General features: G+C 54.7%; 2 protein-coding genes across 2 annotated transcripts in view; one reads left to right on the top strand and one right to left on the bottom strand.

Annotated features, from left to right (window-relative positions):
• Nucleotides 1-19,934, top strand: part of LOC138101779 (zinc finger protein 271-like) — a 93,684-nt gene that overhangs the window by 5,644 nt on the left and 68,106 nt on the right. The gene's annotated exons all lie outside the window — the stretch shown is intronic.
• On the bottom strand, nucleotides 13,315-15,394 carry LOC138101757 (serine/threonine-protein kinase pim-1-like). Its single transcript, XM_068999542.1, is given in 6 exon segments — nucleotides 13,315-13,421; nucleotides 13,678-13,854; nucleotides 14,469-14,835; nucleotides 15,039-15,089; nucleotides 15,198-15,374; nucleotides 15,377-15,394. Coding segments are annotated over 6 exon segments (897 nt in total).

The raw sequence follows: 19,934 nt of genomic DNA, 5'->3' as shown, positions 1-19,934 counted from the left end.
CTCTGAGCAGGGAGCATCAGAAGGGAACACGCAGCTCTTGGGCTGCAGCTGAGCTGGAGGCCTGCTCTGGCAAGCACTGGTGGCCACCATCCCCCCTGGTTTTGCTTGCCTGGTTCACTGATGGCTGGGGCCCTGGGCAGAACCCTGAGAGCCTGGTGTGGCCCCAGGGAAGGAGAAGGAGCCCCTGGAGAAGCTGTAGCAGGTGGGGCTGCTGCTGCTGGAGACACTAAGGAGGAGCTCAAGGCTGACAACCTCTTCCTGGAGCTGGCCAGTGGCAGCTGAAGATGATGGCCTTTGATTCTGGCACCTTCTCCAAAGACACGCTCCACGGCCAGTGTGCAGGTGAGTCCAGAGCCAGGGGGATGCTGCCAGAGATGGGCATGGCACGGCCTGGCCGGGCACCAAAGGTTCCCCCTTTGCTGGGGCGGCTGCAGCCAATTCTTCAGTGGCTGCCAATACATGTGTGTCAGTACAAAGCTCTCAAGGGACTGATTAAAGCAGAGGTCTGGAGACCATGGCTGCACAAAGCTCTCAGAGACTCAAGTGTGGAAAAAGGAAAGTACCTTAGAAAAACCAGAAGTACCTTGAAGCATTAATGAACTCTTGTTAATGACCAAGGCTCTCAAGGGACTGATTAAAGCAGATAATTGGGGACCATGACTGCACAAACCTCTCAGAGAGTCAGTGTCAAAAAGAGGTACTTTAATTACCCTGGAGTATCTCAAAGCATTAATGAGCCCCACTGAGCGTTGTTACTGACAGAGAATCTCCAGGGACTCATTAGAGCAGATAATTGGGGGCCAGGATTGCACAAAGCTCTCAGACTCCCGGGCAAAAGCCAAAGCCAAAGTCCTTTGAAAACCCTGCAGTCCCTGGGAGCATTCAGGAGCCCCCCAGGGCCATTCCTGACCAAGGCTCCCCAGGGACTCCTTCCAGCAGATCCCTGAGGCCACTGGGATGTGGGGGGATGCTGAGGGCAGGACAAGGGGCTGACAGTGCCCAGCCTTGCTGGGGCTGTGCCAGGAGGCCCCAGGGCCTCAGGACAAGGTGTCTCCTCCCAGCCCTTGGTGGCACAGACGCTGCTGTGCCCCAGGGCACCAAGGCTTGGCTTCTCCTGGGCACTGCCAGCCCTGCCAGGGCCCTTGGCCATGTCCAGCACAGCTTGTCCTGCGCTGTCCCACCGCTGCTGCTGTGTCCCTGCAGGCTGCACACTCCCATCTCGCTGCCCCGCCAGCTCTGCCCTGCCACTGCCAGCCCTGGCCTGAGCTGTGCCCAGCCTCACCCTCTGTGCCTTGGGCACACACACATGCCCTGAGCTCATCCTCCCTCTGGGTGCTTCTCCTGCCCCAGCGCTGCCCTGGGAGGGACATTTCCTCCTCCTCATGCCCAGTGTCCCCCTGCCCAGCTGCTCTGTGGGGCACTGCGTGTCTCTCCTGCTGTTCCCTCCCTCCCAGCAAAGCTGCCCCATGTGGGGCACGGCCCTTCCAGCAGCCTCCCAGCCCCTCAGCCTTGTTGGGCCCTTTCCCCTGAGCAGACAGCAGCAGCATCTCCGTGCTCTGCCCAGCGTGCTCCTTCCGTCACCAAACTGCGGGAAAATAGAAACTGTCCAACACCATCTCTGAAGTGTCAGAGAATCAGGCCCTGTGGAACCAAGGAGCCCTTGGGACACAGGAGGATCTCGTGTAACCCAGGGTCAGTTCTGCCACTGCAGATCCAAAGAGATCCTTGTGACACGCTGGGGCCTTGTGGAACCCTTCTGCCCTGGTCTCTGCACCAAGGAGACCCTTGTGCCACTCCGGGACCTTGTGCAGCCAAGGAGAGCATTGTGAGAGTGCGGGGCCATGGAACCAAGGGACCATTGTGACCTTGTGGGGCCTCATGGACTCAAGGGACCATTGCCACACTGTGGGGCCTCATGGAATGAAGGGTCCATTGTGACACTGCAGAACCAAGGACACCATGGTTACACTGCGGGGCCCATGGAACCAAGGCACCATTGGGACACCCCGTGGCCTCATCCTCTTGAATTTCAACAGATCTGAGGAATGGCAGCACCTGCAGGCAGCACTGAAGGGTTCTGGGGAGAACCTTTGATCCCTGGTCCAAAGGAAATCAGAGAAAGCCCATGGGTTTGGAGAGTCCCCAGGTAATCCAGGGAATCCATTGGCTGACCAAACAGCTCAAGAGGGTGCTGAAAAAGCTCTCCTTGCACTAATACCTGGCAAAAACTGGAATGTTCTGCAACAAAAACCAGATTCCAGTGATCAGGACAGGCAGTCAGCCCCAGCAGCAGCAGCTCCGGAAAATCCCAGCAGGTGATTGGTAAACCCCTGTGGGCAGGTAATTGTAGCTCCACAATTAATGTAGAACGGAACTCAAACATCAGGAAACACATGAGGAAATGGAGAATATGGTGGCCAGTTTACAAAGGCATCCAGTAAGCACAAAAATGGCAAAAAATGATAGATCAGTTGTTGAGAAAGATGTGATTGGTTTTGAAGGAAGAAGGCTGCCTCCAGGGCTGGTTAAATGGGAATCACCAGGTGATTTTGGCCAACTGATTTTGCAGAACTGCCCAGGCAGAAGGGGGACTGGCACATTTTGGCATTGGTGGATCCTTTTTCTGGATGGCCAGAAGTTTTCCCATGTGGCACCAACAAGACAAGGGAAGGCTCAGAAGTTTTGCTGAAATGAATATTTAATAGCACTGGGACTAACTCTTGTAAGCCTTAAAAGGTGCGTGGTTCTCAACAGATCATTGGGGCTGGACTCGCCTGTACATCCTTTCCAACCAGGAGATCCGGTGTGCATCAGCACCTGGAATTTTGGAACAATCCAGCCAAAGTGGAAGGGACCATCTCAAGTCCTCCTGGTAACCTACCCTGCACTCAAGGTAGAAGGAATCAAACTCGGGGTTCATCACATGTGGGTAAAACCAGCGAGCACACATTAAACACAGCAGACACAAGACTGTCTGACACCGTGGAGTTTGGGGTTTTACATCAATCCTATTGTTTTAGGTATTGAATAGGATTTTCTAAGGGGATACTATTTATTGGATCTGGATGAAGATGATCAATAATTGTGTATTTATAATAGTAATAGAAACGATGTTCCTGACTTCTGGGAAGGGAAATGCAGTTTTCAAAGTCAGTGCAAGATGTTGGCAGATGACAGAATGTGACCCCTGTAACAGCTTGTTTGCCAACACCAACCTCTGCAGAAAATCCAGTTCCATGGGGAGCTGAAGTCAGCAATTTGACAAAAATCTGGGAACACTTGTGGGAAGGAAATAGCACCCAGGGCACCTGGACAGGGATGGAAGGAGAATATTCCTTACCATGGGCACATCAGAACAATAGTGCTGAGAATTGTAACATTTCCAAACCGGGTCAGGAAATTACCTCAGGAAATATTGATCAGCTGACAGATTGCACTGATACCCCCTGGGGCTGTCAAATTTCAGCAGTATGGAATCGCCCTCAGACAGGACAATGGGAATGTTTCCAGCCAGTTCTGGGGTGTCTGGGCTGGGAAGGGAGCCCAGGCCTCCCACAGGACCCCTTACAGGTGGGTATAAAATATCCTGATTGAACAAGGTCAAGGCCAAAGGATCCCAGGACAAAGGAAAAGTGGGATTGCCCTGGGACAGACACTTGAGCTGTTTGGAATCCTGAAGTCCAGCAGCTCCTGGCTGTGGCCCAGGCTCTGAGGCTGGGCTGTGTTTGTAGAAATGATTCTGCCTTTCTCAGTGACACCTGGGCTCAGCCAACAAACAGCGAGCCTTGGAGAGGCACAGAGTGTCAGCAGGGCACGGTCAGATCCTTAGGAGCCCCAGGATGGGTGGGAAGTGATGGAATTTGGAGCAGACGTTTGGCCCTGGGAGAATCAGGAGCACCATGGACACTGGGGGTATTAACGTTCCGTCCCTCGTGCAAGGAGTCACCACCGGGAACCCGACTGTGGGGAAAGGTTAAAGGGGATGGAACTTGGAAACATCCCAGTGCGGGAACTACAGCGGGATGGATTTTAGAATCCATCTCTGCTCCGCACAGATCTGCCTTTAGGAACAGACCAGCCACACACCATTGGGCTCTGCAGATGGAAACTTGAGTGAATGCAGCTCCTTTGGGGTTTGCTGAAATAAAGGAACAATTGCCAGCCACAGCTAAAATGACCTTACATAGCAGATTTGCTTTAGCCCTATTGCTGTTACATGGACAGGGAGTATGTGGATTCTTGAACTGAAACAGCAGCACTTGTTGTGTGCACATTCCAAATGTGATGCTGGATTGGATGATCAGGGAGAGAGGATAAAATCGGCTGCTGCATCCAGCAGGGAATTAAAGGGAGGGTTAGACAGTAACTGTTTGGATAAAATATTTAAAGGACTTGGATTTCCCCTGACTGATGGTTGGCCTGACTTTTGCAAAGTCTAACTGGGATCACAGCAATACTTGTGCTTCTGACACTTGCTTTGAGCTGTGTAAAGAACATGGTTGTGAAAGCAGCTGAGGAACTCGTGGGATGTGAGTAAAGGAGCAGAGTGAGGCTTATGAAGGCTTGAAGGGAAGAGAAGCTTCCCAACCCTCCAAGAGGGGGAAATTTGCCAGATGAAAAACCGTTTGCACCTGGTGGGTTCATACAATGCTTCTTCTCCAAAAGCCACTGGCCGTGGAACCGCACAAGGCTGATTCTGTGGGCAGCAACCAGCCCAGGTGTGCCAACTTTCACCAGTTCACCGGGCAGTCAGGGCTGGCTTTGGGGTCACCGACCACCAGGGACCCCCAAAGAGACCCCCAGGGCAGAAGAAGGGATGTGCAAAGGGGTGGGGGAAATATGCAATGATTTTGGGGCAATGATTCTCGTGTGTGTGTTTCTTGTGGGACAATCTGGGAATGTGTCTGTGAAACCCAGTCTGCAAACAGGAACATTCCTGAACTCGGCACACACGACTTTGGGAGGGGCTCTCCCCTCGTGCATCCAGCCCAATAAAGAATGCTGCTGCTTCGTGCTGCGCTGGTGCTGAGGAGGTTTTGTTTCACTGAAGTGTTGGTACCACCTCTGTGCCTGTGTCCCAGACCCACAGAGCAGCTGTGATGTCAGAAAGGGGCTGTGTGACATCACAGAGCGGGCTGTGACATCACAGGGTATTGGTGTGACATCACAGAGTGGGTTGTGACATCACAGGGTGGCTGTATGACATCACAGAGTCCACTGTGACATCATGGAGTAGCTCTGTGACATCACAGAGGAGATTGTGACACCACAGGATGGCTGTATGACATGACAGAGTCAGCTGTGACATCACAGAGCAGTTGTGTGATGTCACAGAGAGGTCTGTGACATTACAGGTGGTGTGACATCACAGAGTGGCTATGACATCACAGGGTTGTCATGTGACATCACAGATATGGCTATGATATCACTGGGCAGAGTTCTGACATCATGGAGCAGGCTATGACATCACTGACTGGTTGTGACATCACAGAATGGCTGTGTGACATCCCAGAGTGGCTGTGTGACATCCCAGGGTGGCTGTGTGACATCCCAGGGGGTTGGATGCCATGGCAACCCTCATCAGTTCCAGTTCCCTTGGAAACCCCCCCAGGAGCCATTGCTGCACTCAGGGTCCGTGGCCACTTGCCCGCAGACCTGTGGCTGCCCTCGGCTGCCATGGCAGCCCTCAGGACAGAGCGGTGCCGGGGCTGGTGCCAGCTACAATTGCACTGACACTCGCTGATGCCCTCAGGTGCCACGGCAGCGGCCACAGGGACCCGTTCCTCACTTTGGTGCCATGGACACCAACGCTCGGCCCCGCTGCCATGGGGATTGGCACGCTCACCTGCACTCAGGGCCCGTGGCCGGCCACTGCTGCCATGGACACGGGCACGGAGCCCTGGGCTGCAGTCGGCTGCCGTGGCCACCAGCCCAAGGTCCCGTGGCCAGGGCCGGGGGCATGGAAAGGAACCCGTGGAGCTGTGGTGATGGTGGGTGGCCATGGGGTGCTGCTGTGGGCTGGGGCAGAGGGAATTTCCTTGCCAGGCCTTTCTCTGGGGCTGTGTTTGGCTCTGTGCTGAGCACAGCGTTGCTCACACGGAGATGGTTTTGTTCTTGCTGAGCTTGCACAGAGCCAAGGCCTTTCCTGCCCCTCGTCCGGCCACGCTGGGGAGGGGCTGGGGGTGAGGGGGAGCTTGGCAGGGGTCACAGCCAGGACAGGTGACCCCAACTGACCCCAGGCATATCCCAGACCACAGGACATCATGGCCAGTGTATAAAGTGGGGGGAACAAGGAGGAAGGGGGGACATTTGGAGTCAGGGTTTTTGTCTTCCCAGGTAACACTCAGGCAGGATGGGGCCCTGTTTTGCTGGTGGGCAGGGTCAGCACCAAAGACACAGACACCAACTGAAGGAATTGTGCAATTTATAGAATGCAAATCTGCAAAGAATTACAAAAGCATAAGCTCAGCAAAGCACATAATCATTAGCAAAGAATCACAGCAGGAGCAGCTCAGCAATGCCCCCAATCATCAGTGCCAAAGATTGCCTGCAGTGATTAACCAAGATCCAGCCCCAGGGACCCTCAGACTTTACCATCCCCCAGAGCCACCCATCAGCTGCGGGAAGCTGTCCCAGCCAAGGACTGCAGAGCCACTCCCGGACACTGGGAATTCCTGCAGCTGCCTCCAGCCACAGCTGAGGCTCCAACCCCGCTGCGAGAGGGCCCAGCTTTGACAGTGCTGGAGAAACAAACTGACAGCACTTCCAGTGCGGGAACATCTGCTTTCATCCTCCTCTTGGCTTCCTCCTAAGCCTGGCCAGGGCTCAAGGAGGAGCCAAGGGAGCTGACTTTGACCATACAGCCCCAAACAAGGCCAGATGTGGCCTTGTCCGGTTTCTAAATACAGAAAGGTAAATCTGTGTTTCACCAATGCACAGGTACATAGAACATATTGTTAATAGTACTTTGTTAATGAGTTAATGAGTGGGATACAAAGATAACATTTGGTTGGAAGGTTGATCAGGAGGTCAGCTTTGGCCCAGGGCCTCTTGTTCAGGCCTCACTCAGGGCCTGGTGTTCAGGCCTTGGAACTTCAATCAGTGCTTTGACCTAGACATGAACTGCAACCTTCATAACAATTCTTCTAATAATGGAGTCTTAGATTTAGGTATTAGGCATAAAGGCATCACCTCTTGTTCTCCAATTAAGTGCTGCTCAAGGTCATCACTCACAGCTATCATTCACATTCCTTTTAAAACATGCCTCATTAGTTGCTATTCTCTGTTATTTATCAAATCCCCCTTTTTCTAGAGACTGTGTCTCTTTTTAGACAAGTCTCAGTGCTCCATTTCCCAGCACAAAGTGTCACAACAGCTCTGACATGGAATCATAACACACCAAGTGCTCACACTGCAGTGATGACAGTGACTGCCACAAATGCATTTGGCAGCAGCTTCCAGTTTGGCAGCCCCAAAGCCAATCCCAGCAAGGAGAATTTTCTTCTTTCTGCCACTCTTCTGCTGCTCTTTCCACCGAGGTGATTCCTGACTGTTGGACTTCAAACCCATCACTGATAACAGTGCAGCATTCCTGTCCTAGAATAGCCCAGGCTCCTCCTTGGCCAGCAGGCAGATAATCCAAGGCCATGCGGGTCTGCAGAGCCCCCGTTCGTGTTTGTTGGAGCTCACAGGATGTGCTGTTGGATATTTTAGCAGTATCATTTGCTGCTTCTTCTAATAATCGATTCAGCTCGTTAATGTGAACTCCACAGGACGAGGCAGCGCATGTGGGGCACAGGGTGAACCAGAATCTTTGGCTTTCTGAAATCCAAGGCACTCTTTGGGTGGAAAATGTTCTCTTAACATGAAGCTCTTCCTTGCAGTTGTTGCTGAAGCACCCTAAAGGGAGGCATCACTCTTTTTCCTCAGTCTCATTGGGGTTAGGAACAATAATTCCATTGTCCATGGAGCTGGCACCTTTTTAATTCCAGAATAATGCCCCCAAGGTCCTTTGCTGTTCAGCTTTACTGCGGTGTAGGGGTAACAAGGCTTGGTGGGGCCTTTCCCCTTTGGCTGGAGAGGTGCCGGGTCCCAGTCCCTGAGGGGCACCCAGGCTCCTGGCTGGAATCCGTGTGGAAGTCACTCAGTGTCACATCAGCCTTCACATGGAGCCCCGTGGATCAGAGCATTTTCCAAAGGGGCCAGTGGGGCAAACAGGGAGATTGGGTCTGGCCAGATCTGTAAAACAATATCCTGTAACATCTCCTTGTTCTCACACAGAACACTTGGCTGCAGGGACACATTCCCATCGTTCTGCCCAGGTTCCAGGAGTCAAACAGTGCTGTCTTTCCCCAGAGCTGTTCCTTCAGCTGCCTCGGGAGGGCCTTTGGGCCTCTGGACCCACACTCTGGCTCCATTATTAGGACTGCTGGACCAAACCCTTTATCTCCACCAACAGTGCTAACTGGAGGTGGATCTCCTTTTTTCACAATTGTTTATAAAACTGCAATATCAATAATTGTGCTGGCCTGTCATGGAGCTAAATAATCCAATCTTGTTCATTATCATTTAACAGAATTACTTTGATTTCTCCTTGATAATCTGCATCAATTCCTCCTCCCAGGACATGAACACTTTGCAAGGCCAAGCTCCAGCGAGCAGTTATCAAACCAAAGTGTCCCGGAGGAATCTGAATTCCTATTCCTGCATTGATAACTCTCACTTGCTTCTGATTTATCCCAATTAATCCTGATGCAGGAAGGCCCAGCCCTGCAGCCTCTGGGGTGGCCCTGTCGGGGCCCATCGCACCCAGAAGGATTTCCCAGGAAGTCCAAGTCTCCCTGTCCATGGGTGGATTTGCAGACTGGGTGCAGCCGGGCACACCCAGGGGTTTCCATTTCCCCAGCGGGGCCATTGTTAAGGGTATGGAGCACATCTGGGAGATGGGTTCTCCATCAGGACGGGTTCCCATCTCCTTTCTTCAGCTGCTCTTTTAACAATCCCTTCATCTGCTCAACCAATCCTGCAGCTTGTGGATAGGCTGGGATATGAAAAACCCAGCAGTCTTCATCACTGTCTTTTTCACAGGAACAGACAAAGCATTCCAGATCACAGTATCAGCAAACCCTATAAAAACAGCCAATTCCATCCCTTCCTCCTTTATTCATTGTGTGCAATCTCACAAAATTTACCAGTGACCTTTGGGTCCTGGCCAATCCTTTTCTGGAGGGTATTTAGTGTTACATCCCTGAGCAGCCATGGCTAAAGAATTCGTATTGTCAGCACTATTTCACATTATTATTTATTATCTATACAATATAAATATCATTTTATAGATATATATAAACTAGGATATTATTACTAGTTCACTTGCACAAGAAATTCAAGCTCAAGATTAAAAACTTCTTCTATTGCTCCATGTGGGAGCGTTCCAACAACAATTGTTCCTTCTGTTGGTGCTGTTTCCAATACGCTGTTAACAAAATCCATCCTCCTCTTCCCAAACCCACAAGCTCTTTTCCTTTTTCCATATCCAATTTTGGGATGCATTTTAAGACATCCAGCGCTTCAGCTCCTTTTAACCGACTGCCCCACTGCTCGCACGGTGCTCCGACCTCAGCCCACTCCAGAGCCAGCGAACTCCAGGGAAGCTCTTCCCATCCAGGATTTCAGACAGGACTGATTCCTTACATTTACATTTAAAAAGTGACATTTTGGTGTGATCCTGCCAGACTACACCAATTTTGTTGTACCAGTGGGCAGGGCCAACACCAAAGACACAGACACCAACTGAAGGAACTGTGTCATTTGCTACAGCTCAAAGCAGCAAAGAATCACAGCAGGAGCAGCTCAGCAATGCCCCCAATCATCAGTGCCAAAGATTGCCTGCAGTGATTAACCAAGATCCAGCCCCAGTGACCCTCAGACTTTACCATCACCCAGAGCCACCCATCAGCTGCGGGAAGCTGTCCCAGCCAAGGACTGCAGAGCCACTCCCGGACACTGGGAATTCCTGCAGCTGCCTCCAGCCACAGCTGAGGCTCCAACCCCGCTGCGAGAGGGCCCAGCTTTGACAGTGCTGGAGAAACAAACTGACAGCACTTCCAGTGCGGGAACATCTGCTTTCATCCTCCTCTTGGCTTCCTCCTAAGCCTGGCCAGGGCTCAAGGAGGAGCCAAGGGAGCTGACTTTGACCATACAGCCCCAAACAAGGCCAGATGTCGGATTTCATGGCCTTGTCTGGCGTCTAAACACAGAAAGGTCAATCCATGTTTCACTAATGAGAGGATACATCAATCATAGCGCTAATGATCATGCAAATTTCGGTAATGAGCAGATACAAAGATAACCTTTGGTTGGAAGGTTCATCCAGAGGTCACCTTTGGCCCAGGGCCTGTTGTTCAGGCCTCAGTCAGGCCACTTGTCCAGGCCTTGGCACTTCAGGGACGTGGTTTAGTGCTGGGCTTGATTGTGCTGGGTTAATGGTTGGACTCGATGAGCTCAGAGGTCTTTTCTAACAGAAAGGAGTCTGTAATTCCAGGATTCTGTCTGCTGCCATTCAGCCAGGTCCATGTTAGCAGCATTACTTTGGTCAAAAAGGCTCCTCTTGCTCAGCTCTTGTGGCCTAAGGCTTCAGCTCCTTCAGCTCCTGGTGCTGAGCTGCTCATGCTGAACGAGACGCCTCGGAGAGAAGAATACAGTTCATCCAATTCCTTCTGGCACACGGAGAGGGGAGGCTGTGAAAACAGGAGCATTGTTTGCTGTGGCCTCCTCTGTGCCCTTGACGCCTTTCAGCGCTTTGAAACAGCCAAGAGCTTTCTCCAAGAGTGCAATGAAGCAGCTGTTCCTGCTCCCAGCTCTCGCCCTGCCCAGTCTCTGCCCTTGACTGCTTTTGTCCCTCTTGCTGTGCCCTCTGTGGCCCCGGGGCTCGGTGGCTGCTGCCCAGGGCTGTGGCACTGGCACAGATCCAGTGCTCGAGACCCTCCTTTCTCTGCCCTTGGAGCTGCCTGCTCACAGCAGCCTTTGCCACCTGCAAGCTCCACATGGACAGGGAGTGCCCACCTCTGCTCCTTGCACACCCTGCAGGAGCCCAGGGCTGCCATCTCCAGTCCCTGCTGGCACTGAGGGCTCCCAGGTGCCCCAGGCTGCTGTGGCACCGCTGCCAACGGGAGGGAACAGCGGCAGGGGCTGTGCTGAAAGTCAGCTCCATTTGCTGCTGCTGCTGCTGCTGCTGCTGTGGGGGTCATTTGTCCAGCCCTGCCCCAGAGTCAGGGATCAGATCCAGGCCCTGCTGCTGCTCCCTCGGGATCAGCCACAGTTTGGGTGTTGCTGTCAGTGCCAGCAGGAGCGGGCGCTGGAGCAGCGGGTGCTGACAGTGCCCCAAGCCCCGGGGCCCGAGGGGTGCCTGGGCTGCGGGGCTGGCAGGGAGCTGCCCCTTGTTCTCCCTGTGCCTCACGCAAAGCTGGGCCGCTCACAAGTGGGGCAGCACAGCAAACAGGGAGCCTGCCAGTCTCTGCCAGCCCTGTCTGCTCTGAGATTGGGCCTTGGAGCTGCAGGGGGACAAAGGCAGCTGCTTCTGGTCCCTCTGCGTGTCCCCGTGTTCAGCAGTGCTGCTCCATCATTTAGGACATGGTTTCTGTTTAATTAATAGAAAAAACAAAAGAAAAAACCCAGAAAATATTATGAAACATAAAACCAAAACCCAAATGTGGAGTGAAAAATCTTTTGTAACTCTGGATTAAGAGGTAACTGATCTTTTCAAAAGACAACTCAGGTATTTGTAAATATGCTGATGGCATTGATCCATCTTACTGACCTCAGCAGTCCTTTTTTCAAGATTTTGGGCTTTGTTTCCAACATTGTTATTTTAAATTGTGGTTGAAGCGATAGGAAATTGATTGTGCCATGCCAGCTCCGAGCAGGACTGGCAATCTAAACTCTGTCCCACCCCAACTCACTGAGAAGATGCCTTTCCTTCTCACCCTGCCAATGAGCTGCACATTCCCTTGGAAATTGTCAGGGGTTCTTAAAGACACCAAGTCCCACTTAGGGCTTTTTGCTCTGGTTTGGCACTGGAGAAGGGCAATTCTTCATCCATCAGCTCCAGGCTGCACTGCCTCAGGAACACGGCCCACTCGCCAGCTTGGGCCCACTCGTGGCACTTCCAGAGGAGGAAGAAAGTGCAATGGCACAATTCCAGCCCAAAAGGAAGGAAGAGTGGGACAGACAGAACACCCTGTGCAGATCCAGGCGTTCAGCTGGGACTGTGGAGAGTTTGGGTTCTTGCCAGTGGGATGTGTGTCCCTGACTGCAATCTCTTGGCCTGCACCAGAGTCTCACTCACCTGCAAAAGCAGAAAGCTCCGTCGCTGTGCTCGCAAGGGGCTCGTCTGATGCAAAGCTGTCAGAACCCTGTGAGGGGAGAGCGGGCCCAGCCGTGCCCGGGGCTGAGCCCCAGCAGAGCCCTGGCAGAGCCCGGAGCAGCCTCAGCATCGGCAGAGCCCGGCTGCAAGGAGAGAAACCAGAACCCGCCCGTCAGCTGAAGCCTCCTGTCCCCTTGTCCCAGCCGCCCGCAGTGCCCAGGCCGTGCTGGCCGTGCTCAGAGCTGGGCCCAAAGCTGCCCAGCATTGCTGCCTTTGGGAGCAGAGCAGGAGGGCAGGACATGTGCCCAGCCTGCAGCCAGCCATGGCACAGCCACCTCCTCAGCAGCTGCCCAGAGCCCAAAAGCAGCTTGGCAGCCACTGAAGAATTCCCTGCAGCCGCCCCAGCAAAGGGGGAACCTTTGGTGCCCGGCCAGGCCGTGCCATGCCCAGCTCTGGCAGCATCCCCCTGGCTCTGGACTCACCTGCACACTGGCCATGGAGCGTGTCTTTGGAGAAGGTGCCAGAATCAAAGGCCATCATCTTCAGCTGCCACTGGCCAGCTCCAGGAAGAGGTTGTCGGCCTTGAGCTCGTCCTTGGTGGCTCCAGCAGCAGCAGCCCCACCTGCTACAGCTTCTCCAGGGGCTCCTTCTCCTTCCCTGGGGCCACACCAGGCTCTCAGGGTTCTGCCCAGGGCCCCAGCCATCAGTGAACCACACAAGCAAAACCAGGGGGGATTGTGGCCACCAGTGCTTGCCAGAGCAGGCCTCCAGCTCAGCTGCAGCCCAAGAGCTGCGTGTTCCCTTCTGATGCTCCCTTCTGATGCTCCTGCTCCCTGTCCTGTAGGCAGGACAAAATCGTCTGCTTTGCTTTGCCACTGATTGCCAAGAGATGTGTGGGGCTGTTACCTGCCAGGCCCCTGGATCACACTGTGCCCGTGGCTCTCTGCCATCCTCTAGGGCACATGAACACCCTGCAGCCAAGGGGCACTGAAGAGCTCTTCCAAGGACGGCCTGTCCAAGGGCTGCATGGACAAGCACCTCTTAAGAACATCCTGGCACTCTGGGCACAGAAACCAGAAACCACCAGGCAGCTGTAGAAGGATCCCACCCGCTTTGCCCCCCGTTCCCGTGCCCAGGCCATGCTGGCTGTGCCCAGAGCTGGGCCTAAACTTGCCCATGCATTCTGTGCTTTGGAGGGCAGCAGGAGAGCAGGACATGTGCCACCTGCTCAGAGCTGCCAGAGCGGGATGCTCCTGAGCCCGCTGCTGGCTCCCAGCACTGCTATTCCCCCCGTGCCACAGAGATGAGGAATCCACCTGGAGAGAGCCGTCGTGGGAACAGGATCCGCCCCCAGATGATCTCCTGGCCCCTCTTGAACGGGTGCTTCCCCACCACCAGCTGGTACAGCAGGATGCCCAGGGACCAGATCGTCGCTGCCTCGCCGTGGTAGCGTTGGTGGTGGATCCACTCGGGTGGGCTGTACAACAGGGTTCCTGTGGAACACAGACCGAGTCCATCGGGGGATGCTGCTGCTCCCAGAGCCTCGCCCCAGCATCCCTGGGCACGCAGGGGCTGCACCAGTGGCACACGGGGTGACCCGCTGCCCTCTCGCCTGCACCTGTGACTTGTGTACAACCTGGTGTTGGAAAAGAGGCCACTGGTGTTGGGAAAGGGCAGCAGAAGCCCTGGGGAGGCCCAACCATGACATGCAAATGAAAAACCCACCCAGTGGTGGGGAAAACCCACTCTCCTCCCTGCCTGCAGTGCCCCAAAATACATCAATAAGCCAAGGCAAACCAGGGCAGCGGAGCAGTCCAGGCCCTTCCTCGCCTGCACACCAAACCGGCCGGTGCACGGGGTCTGACCCCCCTCTCTGCTACCCCCACGGGGGATTTTGTTGGGCTGGCTGCCCCCGCTCCAGCCCCAGCCCAGGGCAGAGTGGGTGCTGAAGGCTGCCGGCAGCGCCGGGAACTGCCCCCTCCCAGCCCCACCCAAAAGCAACTTGGCTCAAGAATTAATCCCATCCTGGCAACAATGAGGGGAAGCCCCGGTGCCACACCCAGGCTGGGCCATGAGATGCCCAGGAGCATCCCCTGGGAGGGCTCACCTGCAAACTGAGTGTAGGCTGTGTCCTGGAGGAAGGCGCCGCAGCCAAAGTCGATCAGTTTCAGCTGCCCGGTGGCCAGGTCGAGCAGGATGTTCTCGGGCTTGATGTCCCGGTGCAGGACCCCGCAGCTGGTGCAGTGCCGCACGGCCTCCAGCACCTGGCCGAACAGCCCCCGCGCCTCCTCCTCGGGCAGGAACCTCCGCTGCGCCAGCAAACCCGACAGGTCCTGGCACCGCTCCGGACGCTCCAGCACCAGCAAGAAGCTGCTGGGCAGCTCAACCCACTCCAGGAGCCGGATGACACCACGGAACCCAGTGGACACCTTGTCCAGCAGCACGATCTCCAGGGGCGCACGGGCGCCGTCGGGCTGCGGGAGGAGCACGGTGCCGTCGGTGGGGCTGAGGCCGTGCCAGGGCTCTGGGACCCCTCACCCAGCCCGGGACGCTCTGCGCCCCCCGCTCACCCCCCGCCCGCTCTCCCTCCGGGGCTCCCGGCGGCTCCCACCCCGCCGGGCCCCGGCTCCTCGCCGCCCGGCACGCCCCGCCTCTGCCGCTGGCCCCGCTCACTCACCAGCTCGCCCCAGTGCCGGACGCGGTCCCGCGGCACGCATTTGATGGCCACCTGCGAGCAAGGGGCAGCAGCGGGCTGAGCTCGCCGCCCGCCCCGCCGCGCCCCGGCCTCCTCCTCCTCCTCCTCCTCCTCCTCCTCCCCGCCGGCCCCGCCACTCACCGGGGCGCCGTCCGCGAGCCGCGTGCCCGAGAAGACGCTGCCGAAGCCGCCGCTGCCCAGCAGCGAACCCAGCCGGTACCGCTCCTGCAGGGCCTCCTGCGCCTTCCCTGCGGGCGACACGCGGCCGTCAGCGCTCGGCCCGGGGCCAGACACGGCCCCCGACCGCCCCCCGACCGCCCCGGCCCGGGCATCCCCATCCGAACGGGACACCGGCGGCTCGGGGCCGGCGGCCGCGCTGCCGAGCGGCGGAGCTCGGGCCGGGGAAGCCGCAGCGGAGGCGGCGGGAGCGGCCGCGCCCCGGGTGTCCTCCGCGGGCCCCGGGAGGAGCCGGGCCCGGAGCCGAGGCCGGAGCCGGGGCCGGAGCCGGAGCCCGCGTCGGGGCCGGGGCCGGGCTCGGCACAGGCGGAGCCAAAGGGTGGCGATGCCGCCCCAGCCCCGGGCACCGATGCCCGCCCGGCAGCGCCACAGCCAGGACGGCGAGAGCCGGGCGGAGGCGAGACCGCGGCGGGACGCCCGGGGCCGGGGAGGGGGCGGCCCCGCCCGGGGCCGGGGGCGGGCCTGGGGCATGGCCCGGCCCGGCAGGGGGAGGGGGAGAGACCGGGAGAGGAGGGGGACACCGGGAAAGGGACACCGAGAGACGAGGGGGACACCGGGAAGGGGAGGCGGGGGGAAGGTGCGGAACACAGGGAGAGGGAGAGGAGCAAGAAACGGAGAGAGTCTGTAGAGTCGCTTGTGATTTCGCTGCTGCCGCTGCTGCCGCTGCTGCCGCTGCAACTGAAGCGCTGGGGCCGTTTGTCCGCGTGTCCGCGTGTCCGAGTGTCCGAGTGTCCGCGTGTCCGAGTGTCCGCGTGTCCGTTCCCCGCTCGCCCCACGCTCCCCACGGCCGAGCCCCGCTCGCCCCGGGGGCAGCCCCTGAGTCTGTGCAAACACGGGAGCTTTGCCGTGTCCAGCCCGGATCCAGAGTCCTGGCTCCTGCACGGTGGCAGAGGAATCCCCTCGGCTGCTGCTGTGCCTTGGCCCTGCTGAGGGTCAGGCACTGCCGGGCCACATTCCCTGCCTGTAGAATTCGTGCCCCACCCAAGCTCTGCACCTTTGTCTCCAGCATTGCTTTCCAATAAAAACAGGGGAAGGCAAACTGTGTGCAGCTCACGGTATTTCAGAGTGTCTAAAACTCACTAAGGCACAGATCTTAGAGGTGAGATCCATTTGGAATTCATGGCATGGAGAAGCAGTGCAACATGGAAAAGGGGAGCACAGAAATAGAGAGGGAAACACCTTGGATTGTTTCTTTCCATTTTCATTTCACTTCTGGAAAGCTGTTTCAGTTTTCTGGGAATCTTCTCCACAGTCCTGTCTGCTCTTTTCAAGAACCTTTCCTGGGGAGCGAGGTGCAGCTCCTGTCACAAGATGTGCCATCAACTGCAGCTTCTCTTGGCTTCCCACACTGTGAGTGCAGCACGACTGCTGCAGCAAAGCAGGACAAATGCTGGGAGAACTTTACAAGTTGTCCTTTCTTTTCCCTGTGGGCTGGGCACTTGTGCCATCGGTGAGGTTTTCATTGTGGCTGTTCTAACCTAAGAAACCAGGAGGTGGAACCAGCAATTGTTAGGGACTGCAAGCCAGGGGCGTCACTTTGCCTTTACGTGGCAGGGACGACACTACGCACTCAGCACATTGCCCCAGGCATGTGTGCACGGCCCAACAATTTGTCATCGAACAGCGGTGAGCACTTGGATGAAATCAAACTGACTCCTCATACGCAACTCATTCATTATAGAGATGACATCTTGGGCCAGGGCAGCAATGAGGAGGAAGTGCAACAAGTCCTTGAATTAGTTGTGGATCATAGGAAACAGAAAGACTGGGGAATTAACCCTACCAAAATTCAAGTGAAATTTTTGGGAATTCAGTGGCAATGTGAGCATCAGGAAATCTTCCCCAAAGCCCAGCAGAAAATGTTAGAGTTTGCCGTGCCACAAAATAAAAAGGAGGCACCAAGATTTATTGGATTATTCGTCTTTTGGAGACAACATATTCTGCATCTGAGACAAATCTCAACCCCTCTGCATAAAGTAACCAGGGGAAATAGGGAATTGGAATGGGGAAGTGAGCAGCAGGCTGCCTTTGAATTAGCCAAAGAGGCTATTAGCCAAAAAGGCCTTTAGATCTATGGCCTATGCAAAAGGGAGAAGTTGAGTTAAATGTACCTGTAAATGGGTCACATGCTGATGGGAGCCTCTGGCAGAAACAGGGAAAGAAAAAGGTTCCCCCGGGGTTTTGGGGGAGGAAGTTGCCAGAAGCAGGAAACAACTACACACCTTTTGAGAAACAGTTATTGGCAGGTTATTGGGCACTGATGGAAACAGAACAACTTACCATAGGGTATGAAGTGGCTCTTCATCCGGAAATTCCTATTGTGCAGTGGGTCAGAAGGTCCCCAAAAGCCCATTGGATTGGGCACGCTCCGGAGTGTGGTACTGTAAAGTGGAAGTGGTATATTCGGGATAGGGCCAAGGTGGGAACGGGGCGGATAGCCACTCTTCATGAGCCAGTAGCAGCTGCCCCCGGGAGGGACCAAGAGGTGAGTGCCAACTTCACAGCTGAGAGGGAATCTCCAGGGAAGTGGGAAAAGCCTTCAGATCAACTCATGCCACAGGAAAAAGAACATGCTTGGTTTACAGATGGGTCAGCTGAATATATAGGAGGGAAAAGGTTTTGGAAAGCAGTAGCTGACCATCCTCATTCAGAAAAGTTTTTAGAAATGACCAGAGAAGGGAAAAGCAGTCAATATGCTGAATTCTATGCAATTGATATGGCTTTAAAACAAGAAGATCTAGGAGAATGCCTTTCCTATACTGCTTCTTGGTCGGTAGCTAAATGGGTTCGCTCCGTGGCTACCGACATGGGTAGGCAGAGCCTGGAAAATCTACTCCAAAGAGGTCTGGGGAAAGGAACTGTGGAGTGACCTTTGGGAAATGGTGCAAAGAACTGATGTGACTGTGATTCATGTTGATGCCCATAGTGACACAGACACTTTAGAGCTACTTTATAACTCTGTTTCAGGCAACCGGGCAAAGATTTCCAAGCAAGACCGGAGTTCCCTCCAAAGGAGGATCACGAAGGCCTGGCAAAATGTGCGCACCAAAAATGTGTGCACCTTGGACAAAAAGCCCCTTACAGGTGTGCTCAAGAGCGTGGCATTGCCACGTCACTCGATATGAGTAGAACTAGAATTGCTCACTGCCCCGTGTGCCAACATATGTACAAATGCCCGGTGCCAAACATTGTAAAAGGACAGCTGGGGAGAGGAAAATTGCCCGGACCAACTTGGCAAATGGACATTGGACCTTTACCCCAGGACCGAGGGTGTAAATATATCTGCCATAGACACATATCCTGGGTATTTGATTGCCCATCCTTGTGAGAAGGCCACTCAGCATAGCACCATCTGTACTATAGACACAGTAATTCTGTATTACGGAATGCCATTACCGAGTCAAACAGATAATGGGTCTCATTTCCAGAACAAATTCATTCAGCAGTACGCTGAGCAGAAAAACATTCAGTGGGGTTTTCACACACCATATTATCCCCAAGCTGTGGGATTATCTGAGCAAATGAATGGGCTATTGAAAGAGCAGTGGAGAAACCTGGGAGATGGACACCTGTCCTGGTGGAGAACCCATCTCACTGATGCACTGCACATCCTTAACAATAGGCCCATCAGGGACATGGACACAAAGTCAGGGGATGGCGCTCAGAGTCAAAGTATATCATGATTTGGTCAGAGAAACATGGTCTCTTGACACCTCCCTAAGTAAGGGAAGCTCCCAAAGATGGGGACATGATGAACGGCCACCTGAGAGAGTTCTACAACATTATGGACCGGCTCCATGGAGCCCTCGCCAATTGGTGCCAGGGGCCAGAGAACCTGCCTATCATCTGAATTGGATAAGAAGACTGCAAGCTGTCTCGGAGATAATAACTAACCAGAGAGCTGCCGCCCCTGACCTTATGGCCGGCCAATCCACGCAAACACGGAATGCGATTTTCCAGCATCGCGGGGTTTTAGACTACCGGCAGAAGAAGGAGGAGTTTGCAGGAAAGAAAATGAATCCAACTGTCGCTTACAAATTGATGACAATGGAAAAGTAGGAAAACAGACAACTCGGGAGATGAGAAAATTAGCCCATGTACCAACCCAGACATGGGAATGTTGGGAACCAGATATATTCTTGTGGCTGCCAGGGAGTCTGTGGCTCAAAGGGGCCCTTTCTCCTTTCCCTTTGTGCAGCTGCTACCTTCTTGTTTATTCCTTGTTTCATTCCTTGTATTGTACCACTCATCCAGCACAGAGTACAGGGAAGGCAGCTCGCAGCTACACCTCAAGATCAACCAACCCTATGTGCAACAACTGCAGAGGCCGTCTGACAGCCGTGATTCATCCTGTAAGTCAGAGGAGCGACTGATGTGCTGAGGCCTGAGCCGCAGGCCTCAGCCGGAGCTGACCTACAAGATGAACCCTGGCCAATCTGTGACTAACACCCTCAGTATTATTTAGCTAAAAACAGATGACAAAGATGCTTCTGCTAGCCATTTAACACCAAATGGGCTGCTTTAGAAACTTTCCCATAACTGTGTACAGTTATCTGCAAGAAATGGATAATTTAAGAAACTTTCCCCAGCTGACATGAATAAAGGTTTGTTTGCAGGGTGTTTGAGGGGAAACCCTCCCAG

This window comes from Aphelocoma coerulescens, unplaced genomic scaffold, assembly GCF_041296385.1.
Source record: "Aphelocoma coerulescens isolate FSJ_1873_10779 unplaced genomic scaffold, UR_Acoe_1.0 HiC_scaffold_46, whole genome shotgun sequence".
NCBI classification, from domain to species: domain Eukaryota; kingdom Metazoa; phylum Chordata; class Aves; order Passeriformes; family Corvidae; genus Aphelocoma; species Aphelocoma coerulescens.
Note: the sequence above shows the minus strand (reverse complement) of the source record. Positions and strands in the feature narration are given on the sequence as shown.